Source organism: Trachurus trachurus (assembly GCF_905171665.1).
Source record: "Trachurus trachurus genome assembly, chromosome: 1".
In the NCBI taxonomy this organism is placed as follows: domain Eukaryota; kingdom Metazoa; phylum Chordata; class Actinopteri; order Carangiformes; family Carangidae; genus Trachurus; species Trachurus trachurus.
This window is the reverse complement of record NC_139891.1, coordinates 25,021,032-25,036,373: the sequence shown is the minus strand read 5'-3', so window position 1 is coordinate 25,036,373 and position 15,342 is coordinate 25,021,032. Positions and strand designations below refer to the sequence as shown.

Here is a 15,342-nt window from a genome sequence, read left to right as displayed (position 1 = left end):
CACGCACACACACACACACACACCTTTGAAAAAGTTTGCAGCAAAGCCGGCCTTGTTCACCGTCCCGTCGGAGACAAACTTCATCCAGAGGGTGTGTGACGTGGAGCGCACGTCCTCTGGTTTGTCGTAGCCGCAGAAGCGACCAATCAGGGGGCTCGTCTCCAGAGGGCCGTCCCGGACCTCCAGGTAGTCGTACGCACAGCTGTCGTGCCTCTCGATCTACAAAAGCATTCACGCAGGTGCACACGAACACACAAATACACAAAACATCACAGTCAGCTTCAAATATCTCTGTGACAAAAACATCTTACGAGCTACATAATATAGCACAAAGTTTTCAATACATATTTTTGTCGTGAAATTATAACAGGCACTGCAAAACACATACAGTTTGGTCTCTTTCATGTATGAACATTATCTACATTATTTATTACTTATGTATTATTATATTTACATTAAATTTTATTGAGCTAGCACCAGTGCTCTTAAATTTTATCATCACTTTGCACAATATGGGCACCTTTTTAATTGAATTGTTGAATGTTGTTGTTGTCTGTTGTTAAGTGCGTGTACTTAGTTTAGAGTATATCAGTGTGTTTTTTTGAGTTTCCTTTAGTCAGATTAATGTGCTGTCTTGTCATGTTTCTTGTTTTTCTTAATTGCACAGTCACTGGAGTATTGCACATATTATTTCACTGCAATGATCCTGTATTATTGTATGTGACTGAATAAATTCTCTTGAACTCTTGAAAATCTTTTAAAAGAAAACTCAATGTTTTCACAAGCTGGGGTTTGTCCATCATATTGGTTATAAGAACGTACAGTAATTGCGGTTTAAGAGAGGTGGAGATGCTGCTTTCCTCAGCTGCATCTTAAAGGGTTAATACTATGCAACAGCTGCTCACACACAATGTAATCAGCAGCATTGTTTCACCTTGTTATGCAAAGTTGTTCATTAAGTCTAATTCATGATTAAAACTGTTCACCAAGTCTGATCGCCAAAACAAACTTGATGCCAAAACAACAAAAATTAAAACCAGATAAAAGACTAAAATTAGCAGCAGCAAGAGACATCATGAACACTATCGGATATTTCCCCCCCTAAAATATTTAGTTTTATGTCCAGGGATTATCGGGGGGGGATTTTTGTAAATGAATCATAAAAAGATTTAAGTCCTGTGTGTCACAGAGTGTGTGTGTGTGTGTGTGAGGCTGGCGCGGTGTGTAAGAGGTTGATCTGAGCAGCAGCAGTGAACTTTTTACCTTTCATGTGGGGGAACAGATCAAGTCATTTAGCACGTTGACAGTTTTAAAGCGTAACGACAAATCTACTCCTCAACTGTCTGCTCTGTGTCTCTATACGCCCTCTCTCTCTCTCACACACACACACACACACACACACACACACACACACACACACACACACACACACACACACACACACACACACACACACACACACACACACACACACACACACACACACACACACACACACACACACACACCATCTTTATTAACTTCCTAGCAGTTATACGAGCGTGAAATTTGACCCAGACATTCCTAAACACACACACACACACACATGAACATGAACACAGAGGGAGAGACAGACGTAAAGAGAAATTGAGAAACACATGCACATGCACACGCGCACACACACACCAAGTCACCTCAAAAGCCTGGAAGCTGAGCCCGACGTTGTAGCCCTCTGACACCGTGATCCTCCACACACACTCTTTGGAAGGTCTGTAGTCATCGGGGTAGTTTGGAGACTGAATCTGTCCCGAGTCCTTGGTGATCTCACCCCCGCAGATCGCTGCACACACACACAGAGACAGACACACACACACACACAGACAGAGAGAGACAGAGAGACGGTGAAAGAGAGAAGGGCAGATGGGATGTGTTACCTCTCACTGCACTGACCCAACGCACCTGAAACACATTCTGTGTTCCCTCTGAATAATGAAAGCCCCGAGAAAACATCACACCAAAGTCACAAGTCGAGCCTCTTCTTGTTTCACAGTGTGCAGCGGCTCTGCAGTCCGTGCATTATTCACATTGTGTGTATTTGTGTGTTTATTTATTAATTGATTACTGAGTGAGTGAGTGAGTGAGTGATGGAGGTTACCTTCATAAATAGCAGCGAAGCCTTTTCCCACCCAGTTGCTGCTGCTGCGGAACTCAATCCACATTCGGCTATCGGTGGAAATCAAGACGTCAGGAACTTTATCTCCACAAAACCGGCCTGTAAAACACACACATGCACACACACGCATTAACCCTGTGAGGACTGAACTGTTGAAAAAATTTGGGCAATATTATAAAAGATCAAAGTGAAACTTCCTGTAGTGAAAATAAATGAATACATAACTTCTTGCATGGACAATGTAGCGTTTTGCTAAATAACAAACTGCGATAACGTTCAGTAATTGTAAAATCCTGCCTCTCAGACGTGCACAACAGCTGTGGAGCATCTGGGCTTCTAATAAGTCAACAGTCACAACGTTCAAGTCCAATATTTTCCACTGAATTGCGGTGAATGATAAAAGTTGGAAAGTTAATATGGGAGTTATTTGCATAATTGATCCTTTACTACAGTTAAACAAGCTGTGTAGTTCAGGGTGTCCTGGCAGGTCGAGTTGCTAATTGTGTCTTAACTTCTATGAACTTTATATGAACAATTACACAGCTGTTTCCTCCTTTAATCAGTCGCTCGGCGTATACGTATAGGCCATTAGAAGATCTATTTCTAATGCATTTACAGTGTATGTATGGTAGCCATTATTCTGTGCAAAGATGTGTTGAAAAGCTTCAGTTGATATAAGTCAAACCAGTGTTTTTCAACCCAGGGATCGGGACGCCACGTGGGGTCGCCTGGAATTCAAATGGGGTCACCTGAAATGTCTAGTAATTGATAAAAAAAAATACTGATAAAAATATTTTTTTAAACTAATTCAAAATTAAAGCAGAAGTGAGTGATATATTTGTGTTAATATAAGTCTTAAATAGTTATATCTTCCGACAGCAATCACTTACATAGAGTGTTTGGACTGAAACACGGGTCTCTCAGTCCCAGGTCGGAAAAACACGAGTGGGTTGCCTGAAACGCTACAAAGTCGTAAGTTGTGACTTGAAGCTGTAATTTACGATTTCAAAAGCCTGCCTGGAACGCAGCATTAGCGAAAACGACCGGATCACTCACTTCTGCTTTAATTCAAATAAAATGTAGCATATAAAAATATCTGAGCTGGCGCATCCTGATTGACGGACGCAATCACGTGACTGCACATGATTGCCAAAAAAATGGGGTCACGAATCACGAACCACTCAGTTAAACTGTTGAGAGAAGAGAGCGAGAGCTTCATACTAAAACTGTAACTTATTGATAAGATGATAAGAAGGAGAAGAAAAAGCTGTTCATGTGAGCACCTGAATGATTTTAAAAGACAGATTTGAGAAATTGTGAGGCTATGCTACTGTGTGTCAGATCACTTCGTCTTGATCTTACCGAGCAGTGGAGCTTTCCTCCAGTATCCATCCCGAACCTCGATGTAGTCATACCAGCACAGGCTGCTCTTGTACAGATCCATGGTGGTGAAGTTCAGAACAATCTGGAAGAGTAGAGACAGGATGAAGGAGGAGGGAGCGGGGGGTCAGACCTTAGGAAGAGGGTGGTACCTGTAGTGTTAGGACTTAATCAATATACAGTCATTCTGTCAGCAGTCTCTTATTGTTACTGGCCAAGCATGCACATTCACAGCACTGCAGGGTGCTACTGTGTGTGTGTGTGTGTGTGTGTGTGTGTGTGTGTGTGTGTGTGTGTGTGTGTGTGTGTGTGTGTGTGTGTGTGTGTGTGTGTGTGTGTGTGTGTGTGTGTGTGTGTGTGTGTGTGTGTGTGTGTGTGTGTGTGTGTGCGCGTGTGTGTGTACCTTCTCTCCGGGTGTAACAGATATTCTCCAGACACAGTGAGTGTATGAAGGGTATCCGTTGGGGTAACCAGGAGACGAGAAGTTGCCCGTTGACTCTTGAAGCGTCTCTCCACACGCTGCAACGCACAGACACACATGCAAAAACACACACACACGCAGATGGAGTTACATTTTTGTGGCAACTCCTGCTGTTGAGCATAATCCCCTCGACTGTGCGCTGCTGATGACTTCAGATCGGTATGCTACTAAAGAGCACACGGCTCCAGCATCTATTATTATTATCAATCAGCACAAAACTATTATTTTTTACTGCCAATTTACCCAAATAAATACACATCGGACTATTCTGTCAAAGCAACAGCCTCACACATTCTTTTGTGCCAATGTTTGTGTCTGCATTATCCCATCTGTCCATATGGAAGCTGTTAGAAATGTATTTTGAGTCAGAAAACAGTAAAGGAATTAAAACCTCCCTCCCAAACAAACTCATGTTTCATGTTGTCTTTGGCTGCTCTCAGTTTTGCATGTAGGAGGCTTCAGCCTGTGTGTTTGTATTCCTGTGTGTATATCAGTACGCTTGTGAGGTCCGACCACGATCATCAAGCCCCGTCACCATTTAGCGGCAGGAAACGAACCCCAGCGGAGTCGTTTACTGTAAGTGGATGAGAGCGATGGACAGCAAAGGAAATAAGCAGCACACTGAAGCTGAATGGGGTCTTCATGGAAAAATATCCAGACAATATTGTTTCTCTTTATGCTTCGTTTTTTTGAGTTTAACGCCGTCGCTCCCTTTCAAAAGGAGGTTAGCCAAATGTGCCCCTCCTATCCCATCATGCATGCTGTTTTCCCCCCACAATGCCCTGGGGCTCTGTTCATCTGTCAGTGAATATGGTATCACTCAAATATGACCTTATAAGGTTGAAGTTGTTTCTATTTCCAGCTGGGACACACTAACACAGTCTTCTCCTCTCTCCTGTATCAAAATGGATTTAGAGGAATTCATTTAATTCAGATTAATGGCATTTAAATAGAGCAAAATCAGCCAGAAAGAATGAATGCACACTAAAAAAAAAACTAAGGCTTGTGTGAATCTAACTGGACCCACATTTATTACATCATTTAATCGGTTTGTCTCGCTGACAATACATCATGCAAACACGATGAATGAGTGTCTGAGGATGTAGCTGCGCGTGTGTGGGCCTGACGGGGATGGCAGCCTCTGCGATCGTAAACGTTTGCGACATTAACTGCACAGCCCGGTTGGAGAGCAGCTCCAGATCACGTCAGAGCAACTCACCAGGGACCAGAGGGACGCCAGCACATCAGCAGTGTGCGCAAGAACTGATGGGAAGAGTGTGTGAGTGTGTTTATGTTTGAGATGTGTTTGAGCCCCGGAAAACAGAGAGAGGCGAGCGTCACATGGAAAAACAAATTACTCAACTTCACCTCTGTGCCTCGGAGAGCGAAGGGGTGAGCCAATTTCACACTAAAGATGTGAGAGTCGGACAAACAGGGGTCGTCTTTTTTTTTTTGTTTCCCAGCTCTGACGACAGCACACACATGCAACAACACAAACCGCATGCACACTGTGGTCTCATAGTAAATGTAGCAGTACCTGGACATCTATACAGCTTCCTTGCCTGTGCAATGTCTCCTTTACTGAGCCTGGTCCGCTGGCCAATAGCAGGCCGGACCCCGTTTTCATCTCTGGATGGAAGGATGGTGTCGAGAAACATCCCCCTGCAGAGAGCACAGCAGAGATTTCATAAACACACCCTGCTCTGATTTCAGGGAAATTAAATGTGACCCAACACATGGGTTTATCTGGAAAACAATAATCATTTGATTCGCTGTAAGAACAAACTGTAATTCTGAAACACCAGTGACCTGCATGCAAAACGTTGTTTCCCTCAACCGTTGTGTTGTGTTGTGTTGTGTTGTGTGTTTGTGTCCTATGTGTGAGAGTTAGGGCTGCGTGGGGAATGGGAGAGGTTCCTGGGAGAAGATATGGCAAAAATTTCAAAAGCATCCTCACATGAAAAGCATGTAACGAGAACACATGATTGGTCTCACATCCAAATCTTTGGGAAATTGGGAAAAAATAAAATAAAAAAGGTATTTCATGGTGCTGAAAACTTTCCATCAGTTTTTATGGCTAGAAAAGTCTCAGCGTGTGTTTAGAGCTCAGATACGCAAATATACACATCTCTAACCCCCTCAAAGGAGGTAAAGTCCAGCTGAATGACTCAATGGATGAAGGAACATTTTGTCTTTATTTATATTTTCACCTCAACATTTTTCCTTTTGTTGTGAATGATGCATGAAATATTCAGGTTGTGGCCACATGTTGGTGAGCGGTCCGAAGCCTTAAAGGCTCACACAGACACATCTGTTCTACCACGGGCCACAAAAAACAACTGACGGTGATTAAAGGGATACCATAAAACAATAATCAATGAAGGGTTGATATCAGTGCAATCAGGAGTGTGGAGAGTGTAAGTGCTCGAAAACAAAGGGCTAACAAAGAACTCAACCATTTCCTGTGTACAACAATTGCACAAAACAGACAATAGCACCTGCTCTGTTTTCATTGTTCCATGTTATTGTTTGTTGTATTACTTGGAAAGAGCCGGGACATGACGGCTCACAAGGCTGACTAGAGTTAATGATGCAAAATGCTGATGTTGATCAAAAGTTGATGTTGATCAACGATCAGTTCCACCCAACAACAATAAACCACATGTTTAAGAAAAAAAAGAAAAAAAGAAAACATCAAGGTTTCTGTTTCCCAAAATATGGAGCAGACTTAACAGTTGAGAAAAATCCATTTTGGCAGAGTGTGTTGTCTGATCTGTGAGTTCAAAACAAGTCAACAGATGATGAGACTTTGCTGCCGCCGCTTTCTGCTGCTGCTGCTGCTGCTGCTGCTGCTTACCGTGAGAAGGTGTTCCTGGCGTAGTGCATGATGCTATCAAAATCATATGGCTCCCCGAGAGAGTTGACCTCCCCTGGCTCCATCTTGAGGAAGTTATACTCCTGGCCTGGGAACCACATAAATGCGCACACACAAACACACACAAACAAACACACACACACACACACAGACAGCAGCATGAGAAAGTTTAGTTTTACCACAAGTTCAGAGTCTTCATCATTTTGTGTGTTTGTGTCACAATAAACATGATTTATTTGATTGAGTCTGAACACATGAGACGTTTTAAGGTCATTGCTTGGAGATGTAGTTTCTAAATAAAAACTTGAGGTCAGGGTTGATTCCCTTCGATACGTCATTTTGGTTTAACACCTGTCAGGTGCCGGACGCCTTCTGGTGCTTCGGAGCGAATGAGAGGAAACGCAGCCGGCGCTCTGGGGGTCTAGGTGACTTCACAGTCATTAAAAGCCTCATTCACACTCGGCACACAGCCGGACACGAGTGTGAGATTGAAAACATACACTACACACACGCCGTCCACTTTAGTGTTTCCTTGTCTCCAGATTAGGGATGTCACAATTACTTGTTTTCACAATTAATCGCGGTATTAAATGCCACAATTAATTGATCGTAAAGATCCCTAAATACCGTCACTTTCTGAAAAAGATTATGTTGGAACCATATCGGCAAATGTGCACCAATGTAAAGGTTTAACGCACAGATACTGGTCCATTTACCTAACGTAACACTGAATTGGTAGGAAGTGCTAGAGTGTCATTTGTACTGTAACTAAAAGAAAATTATTCAAATGAACTTAAACATTTGGTATAGATGACAATTAATGACTTGAATATTTCAAACACTTCCCCTGGGGGAGTAATGATTGGTCATATTTTAACAGATACTGTACTTAAAATATTTTAATAATTAATAAATAATTAGTAATGAATTATATTTTGACTATATTTGATTTTACACATTAATAGTGTTGTGAAATTAATCCATGCATAATAATCGTGATAATCGCAATACCGTGATTATTTCTCTGACAATAATCGTACCAAGAAAATCTATAATCTATAGAGACGACGACGTTGTATCATCATTCAAGCAGAAACCCAGGTGCATCATGGGTATCAAGCCCCGCCCGCCCTCACCTGGCTGGATGTTATCCCGGATGATGGTCACATGATCGTCACGGTCGGGCCGCGTGTGCTCGTGCCAGAAGCCGATGACGTGGCCCAGTTCGTGCACCACGATGCCAAACTTGTCACAGTTCTTGCCGATGGATATCGCCTGGGGCCCGTTGCCACGACGACCCACATAGGAACAACACCTAATAAGGATTAGTAGGAAGTTGATAGTAGGGAGATGACATTTACTACAGGTTTGACAGTGGAAAAAAAGCATCAGCAGCAGAGTTGTATTCACTTTACACTGACCACACACACACACACATGCACACACATGCACACACACACATACACATACATGCACATGCACACACACAAAAACACAAAGTCTTTTCAGGATTTCCTGCCACGTACTACATCCACCAGAGGAAAAGCGGCAGGATTTGTTTACATACAACGTTCCAATAACGCTGCAGTTTCATAACCCAAAGTGAGCAAGCTGTGAGAATTCACATATCGCTGCTCACACAACACACACACACACACACACACACACACACACACACACACACACACACACACACACACACACACACACACACACACACACACACACACACACACACACACACACACACACACACACACACACACACACACACACACACACGCGTTCATTCTCTTTTTCTGGTTAGCCGAGACATCCGTGCCAGGCTAACAAATCTGATTAAAGTTATCCAGCGAGCTGATTGCAGAGTAAGGATCAGGAGTCACTGGAGTAGATAGAGTCTTTTCTTGCAGCATTTGCAGAGCCTGTATCAGTACAAGTACTTCACACACACACACACACACACACATACATACATAAACACACACGCACACACATACATACAACAGGTGCCATAGAATTTACTGTGCTGCACTTAAACCAGCAGCACTTTGCTTTTCTGCCTCTCTTTGTCACACACATCACAAATCCAAGCTGCAGGATATTTATACAGCAGATTAAAGCGTCTAATCTCTGATGCGGCCGAGCCTATCACAGAACACGAGACCGACGGCATCATCAGTTAACACGCAGATCTGTGGCTCATCTACACGCCTGCATCTACATGCCTTTAATCAATTACTCAGAGAACTTGTCCACCTGCAGAATTATGACATGACGTTGTGTAACTACGTGTTGAAGTGAAAAACAGAGGTATGCACATCCGAGGAAACTATTCAACAGGAAACAGGAAATATAAAGGCAAGAAAAAAAACATGCCTCTAGTTCCAACAATAATTTTCTAATCACAGTTTCAGTGCGATGTTTTGATTATATAGATCTTTGTCAGGCACAAAATATTATTTTAGGAGAAAATATATTGTGTGAGACTTTTCTCTCTTTTACTATCATTGTTCAATTTGCAGAAGTGCTTTCAAATTTTAGGTGGACTTGAAAATGTTCATTGCTGGGGTTTTAGATTTGAAAATTATGTTTTTGGCATTTTATTGGAGAAATTAACTAAACTGAATCACAAATCTGACCAGATATTCAATGAGAGATTTCAGTGGTTGACCGTTTTTTTTTGATGATTAACGGTGCTCTGGACACATAAGTCACTACTACAGTAACAGCAGGTTTTAACCACAAACTTGTGGTCCAGATCTCAAGGTTTTCAATAAAATGTGTCGGTGTGAATGAAAGGAAAGTGTTGACAAAAAAAAGTGGCACAGCTTCAGCTTTGAAACAAGTTAACACTGAATATTTGATCTTTCACTTTCACTTGAAAGTTGCCTCGTGAGTGGAGACAGAAAGACTTTGATAACATATTTTTACTTTTGCTCTTGATTAATATGTTGCCTTTTGTTTTTTAAATCAAGTTATTAGAAATGTTATTAGAAATGTTTATACTCATTTTACTGTCCAACACACTGTTAAACTGCTAATTAAGTTAAGAAAATTAAGTTTTTGTATTATTATTATTATTAAATCTATGAATGAAACAATAGACTCTTTGAGATCGAGATATCTTCGTTGAGAGCCCTGTCTACAAATTAACATTTTACACACTGACAGAGACACACAAAGAGGCTCTGTACATTGTGTCCAGATTATTTTTACATCAGTGAACTTACTGTTAACTTCAATAATTACATAGTGAGAATCTAACCTATCAACATGCTAATATTCATTCACCTCTTCACAGAGTTTTCAGCATAGTTTTAACTGGAAAGTCAAGAACTGTAGTTAATTATAATTATAAAACTGAAAAAGCATCAAAATGATCATTTTATCATAAGCTGGAACCTGTTTGTTATCTTTTGTTTGATAAATGGTTAACAGAGAAAAGCTGCTGTTGGTTAATTATTTTGCTGATCAACTTATTATTTGAGCCTCTAATACTGAAAGTTCACAGATGCAGCTATCCTGCTCTTTCATACCCAGATGTCCTGATCTGAGCCGCTCTGAAACCTCACCACTCACAGCCAGTGAAGTGCCACCACTGTACAAACACACTCTGACCCCGCCGTGCTGCCACTCAACAGAACAATGCAACTTCTGCAGAGTATGAACAAAAAAACTGCACAAACATACAAACACTTAAACCGAGCCGCGTGATTGGTGGGATGGGGAAACAGGAGGAGGACAGGAAGGAAAGCGGAGCCATTGTTGAGTGACCATGTCGTCTCTCGCTGTGACAAGGTCACTACTGAACTCAAGGTACACACACACACACAAATACACACATAATCACACAAACACAATCACGCATGTCACACAGAGACCGTTCAAGCTCACCCGCAGGGCCTGTAGGTGAAGACTATGTAGCTTTCCTCGTCCGTCTTCTCAATGAAAGTTACGCACGTCTGCTTCTCCCAGTGACGCATGGCCTGTTTAAACATGGCCCTCTGGCTGCCTGGAAAACACACACATTTTACATCCTACTTTTTTACACAATCGCACTCGGTGTGTGTGTGTTTTACTGCTGAGCAGCACAGGCAGCGGTCCAGCAGAGTTGCTTACCAGTGAAGTTTCCTCCTATGACGTAGGGGATGACTCCTCCAGGCCATATCCTCTCAGCCCGGGATGTGGCCGCTCGAGGAATACGGCTCTTTGCGACGCTCGCGCCTCTTCCACCTTTCCCAGTTTGGCTCTTGGGACCGGCAGCTCCCTTGCTGGCATTCTTGGGGAGATAGTCTAACAGAGTAGAGATGGGTTGAAAAATTACAGGCTGTTAATATCACTATCAGTTCATACTATCTGATTACACCATTTTTTATTATAGGTAGCCTTTTCAAAGTTTGTTCTAAGATCTGAGAGTAATAAAACCCAGACAGAAATAGTCTGTTTGAGTAAACATTAATTTAAAGAAGGTTATTATCTAAACTGCAGGAGCTACAGTAGAGTAAAGGTTTCTCACCCACTTCATCTACTGAAAAGTAAAGTGTGTGGAGTGAATCTTGAATTGTTCACACACACATGTAGTATTGAGAATAACCTCATGATAAAAACCTTTCAGTCTGTGGCCGTCATTCTTAAAATAACAGAATCTTTGATTCAGTGAAACAGACATTTACCATTTGCCAGTGGTTTGCATGACATTAAAAATGAAAAAAATAAAAAATAAAATAAAATAGAATTACCACTATGCAGTTTTCTGCCTCCTTTCAATCCCTGTTTATCTAGAATAACACAAAATGTTAAAAAATATGTGTGAAATTTTGACCATGAAAGTCTGATCATTTTGTCTCAGAGTTCAAGTCAATGTTTTTTTTTTTTTTTTTCCCAAATGTGAAATGAGATTTCTTCTGAGGAGTTCTCAGGCCAAAATCATGTTTTGTGAGGTCACTGTGACACTGTGACCTTTGGCCACTAAAATCCCACCAGTTGGTCCTTGAGTCCAAGACAATTGCTCGTACCAAGTGTGTGGAGGTTCATTGAATGAGTAACTGAGTTGTCATGTCGCGGAGAACGGGTTGAAACAACCGGGGAGCAATCTGCCCTCCGAGGCTCTTCTGAGAGGGTGGTGATCGACCATTTGGCCATTTGATTTATAACAAATATCAAGTGGCAAATACAGCTCTTACAGTTCATTCCTATTTGTTTTCAAGTTTTAAGAGGAGCCAAAAGAGCTGCAGCTGCACCACATGTTCATGTTGTTGCAGTTACAGTGGTTGGATCACAACAGAGACTCGAACTGGAACAAGATTTAGCAACTAAAAGTTGGCAGCTGAGAGGCTGACAAGTCAATAATTTCATTTAGTTCAGTTTCAAATGATTTTTTATTGTATTTATACAAATACAATTGTATGTCCCCTGTCTTTATTCATAGCAGAAAGGAACTCAGAGAAAGAAACTGCTTGAGATGATCATGTATCACAGTGAGCAAGTCATCATCTCCGTCATCAAAGTTTGAAAAGCTGCAGTTGCAACACAAACCAAGAGTCGAGTTGGAAAACGAAGTGTAAAGTAAAAATTGAAGATTCTGCAGATTTTGTTTTTTAAGTGGACTGAAATGAATGGAAACCAGTGGACTCCACTATGTCATGTATGTATGTGTGCATTAATGGAAAACATAGTATTTGTGGTTAATTGGCTAAAACATGCAGAAGCACCTGTGTGTTTTTGGTATTCAGGGTCCTTACCGAAGCCGAATCTACGTATTCTTTCCAGCAGCAGGTATAACGAGCTTCTCTTCTTTGCAATTTCATGTTCCTCCAGGCCACCTGTCACACACACACACACACACACACACACAAACAATGTACAACAATAAATGATGTCCTCAGGTGTCCTGCTGCTGTCTACTTCCTGTCCAGGTTGCTTCACACTGCAGCTGATGTTGTGATGAGAGAGTTTCAGTAGGAAACACCACAGAGATCATCGATTACGTGTCGACTGTACAAGTGAGAGTGAGATGCTGAGGTCGACTCACCAGACGTGTGCCCCTGTCGGGAGTGTGTGCGCATGTGTGTGTGCTGTGTGAGGTCTATCGTCCTGTCGATCTGGAACATCCGCAGGTCCTCCTCGTCTAAAGCGATGTCGCCCCAGAAAACAGCTGGAACAGAGAGGAGAAACATCATCATCAGCTCTGTATCACTATCAACTATATCATTGTACATCATCTTTGGAAATGATTGCATGAATATATAAAATTGTAATAATAATAATTCTAATAATTCTCTTTATCCTGTGTGTAACTAGGTTATAAACAATGTAGAAGAAGATTTTCATTTCCGCAGTACAGCCATCTAACTACCATTTGAATGCATTTAAAAGCATCGATAGGTTTAAGGTTTCACTGTCACACTTACAATACAATACAACTGAGTCTGAGACGAGCTGCATACTTCGCCATATTGTTTTTTCTGTATCTGTCTTTTTCCAGTTCAGACTAAATCCAACTGAGACCATGAAAAGCATGTTCATTCAGTGTTCCTTGTACGTATGTGGTCTATTCAGTCATTTTCTCATCATTATTGGGTATTTATCACACTAAATTACATAACGTTTGACTCACGATTTCCTATGTACCTGTACTGTGATGTAAACTTGTGCAAATGGCAATAAAACCCCCAGATCCCCAAAACTGATGGAGAGATGGAGCAGGGACCGCCTACTATATTGTATAAAATTGTGTTTTATATTAAACAGGGCCTAGTGCCATGTATATTCTATTTTGATTCTCTCGTTTTCGAGTCCGTACCTGACTGTGCACCTTAAATTTCGTTGTACACACGTGTATAATGACAATAAAGTGTCTTGAATCTTGAATCTTGAATAAACATACCTTGATATTGTGCATTCAACACTAAGTTACTCAAATAATACACAGGTTCATATATTAAACAGGCATAGTGAGTGACTAGTAGGGCTGTTAACTGATACCAATGCAAGTATCAACAATGTCGGGGCGTCGCGTGGCGTAGTGGTTAGAGCAGGCGCCCCATGTATAGAGGCACAGTCCTCGCTGCAGTCGGCCCTGGTTCAAGTCCTGCGTCGGACGCCATTTACTGCGTGTCATTCCCTCTCTCTCTGCCTCCCCGTTTCCTGTTTGTCTCAACTGTACTATCAAAACATCAACAATGTCTGTCAGGGACCCCCTGTTGAAGACCTCTACTCTGTTCTATATAAAACCATATTTCTTATTAATAAGATGGTGCATGGTTTGAGTCAGACATGGCGACAAAAATAAAACCTCCCCCAAGAGACTGGAAATTAATTGTAAGCGGTGTCTTCACAAACAAAGTGCACACTGTAGTAAGTAACCACAGAAAAATGGGGGCATTGAAACCAACTGGGACAAAAAAAAAAAAAATCTAATTAACGAGGATATTTTTCAGAGAGAGGCTGATGTTTTGTTTTCTTCGTCTTAGAGGAAGTTTCTGAAATAAACTAAGACCTCCAGTGCAGAGCCATGAGAACTGAAGCTACATACAAAGTGGGTAGAGGAAGTAGCTACAGTACTGTGGGTATCACACCAGTGCAGCCCTGGCACACCAGTGTTGCCAGGTTATAACTGAATCCTCTGGTTATTGATTCTCTGAGTTATAACATTACAGTCATACCACAGCACAGAGTCACCGGGGTTTCACCCACTCCAGTCATGCATCCAAAACTCCACCCAAAGATGTAGAAACTTGTGTTTAATATCAACAGGAGGAGAGACTGAGCTCCGGACAGCTTTGTCCTCTCTCTGTACTGTAGCCCACACACACACACACACACACACACACACACAGAGCCACCAGCACCCGGTGGTCTTACAATGGTACGATATCAGGCCATGTGTAAGCCTTTTGGCAAGTGACACTCCCACCGCTGTTCCCTCCACTTCTCTCCCCCCTCCCTCGCCTCCCTGCCTCCCTGCCTATTCGTACCACTCCAGTCTCTCCCCCCTCGTCCTCCCGTCCTCCCTCGTTTCATACAATCTGACTAAAGGTTTCCACACACTGTCCACATCCATTAATGTACACACTGCAGTGCTCTCAGCCATGCAGCAGCTACAGTAGCACTGACTCGCTGGGTTTGCATAGAGGACGTCACCTCGGCCTCTGAAACTGGAGACAATGACCTGACATTGTATTTTTTTGTGGTAATTCAGCCTAAAGCTAAGAATTAGCTGCTTTGATTTCAATTCTTTTATACATTAATTTCTCCTGTCGTGTGCCTTTAAGGTAGTAAACTAGAAGTAGTGTGCTTATTTACTATTGAATTCTACTGCCTTTTTTCCCAATGGGATGTTTACGAGTCCTGCAACAACTGCAGATTAAAAAGCCTTTTCTTCTTCACAGCTTGCAAACACTTTTTTTGTGTAGCAGCTTCAAGTCTGTCTGTGTGTTTGTCTTGTCTTAT

The 15,342-nt window shown here is 41.9% G+C and overlaps 1 protein-coding gene across 2 annotated transcripts in view; it reads right to left on the bottom strand.

Moving 5' to 3' along the window:
* tll1 (tolloid-like 1) overlaps positions 1 to 15,342 on the bottom strand; it is a 51,743-nt gene that overhangs the window by 18,170 nt on the left and 18,231 nt on the right. Inside the window, exons 2-13 of one of the 2 annotated variants that reach the window (XM_083971566.1) lie at positions 12,923 to 13,045; positions 12,633 to 12,713; positions 11,011 to 11,184; positions 10,786 to 10,903; positions 8,025 to 8,203; positions 6,871 to 6,976; positions 5,551 to 5,675; positions 3,936 to 4,051; positions 3,515 to 3,617; positions 2,135 to 2,251; positions 1,674 to 1,819; positions 24 to 219 (exon numbers count right to left, since the gene is read on the bottom strand). In XM_083971566.1, the coding sequence (XP_083827692.1) occupies positions 24 to 219; positions 1,674 to 1,819; positions 2,135 to 2,251; positions 3,515 to 3,617; positions 3,936 to 4,051; positions 5,551 to 5,675; positions 6,871 to 6,976; positions 8,025 to 8,203; positions 10,786 to 10,903; positions 11,011 to 11,184; positions 12,633 to 12,713; positions 12,923 to 13,045 (1,584 nt within the window). The remainder of the gene's footprint in view (positions 1 to 23; positions 220 to 1,673; positions 1,820 to 2,134; positions 2,252 to 3,514; positions 3,618 to 3,935; positions 4,052 to 5,550; positions 5,676 to 6,870; positions 6,977 to 8,024; positions 8,204 to 10,785; positions 10,904 to 11,010; positions 11,185 to 12,632; positions 12,714 to 12,922; positions 13,046 to 15,342) is intronic. The other variant, XM_083971567.1, reaches the window with a different exon arrangement.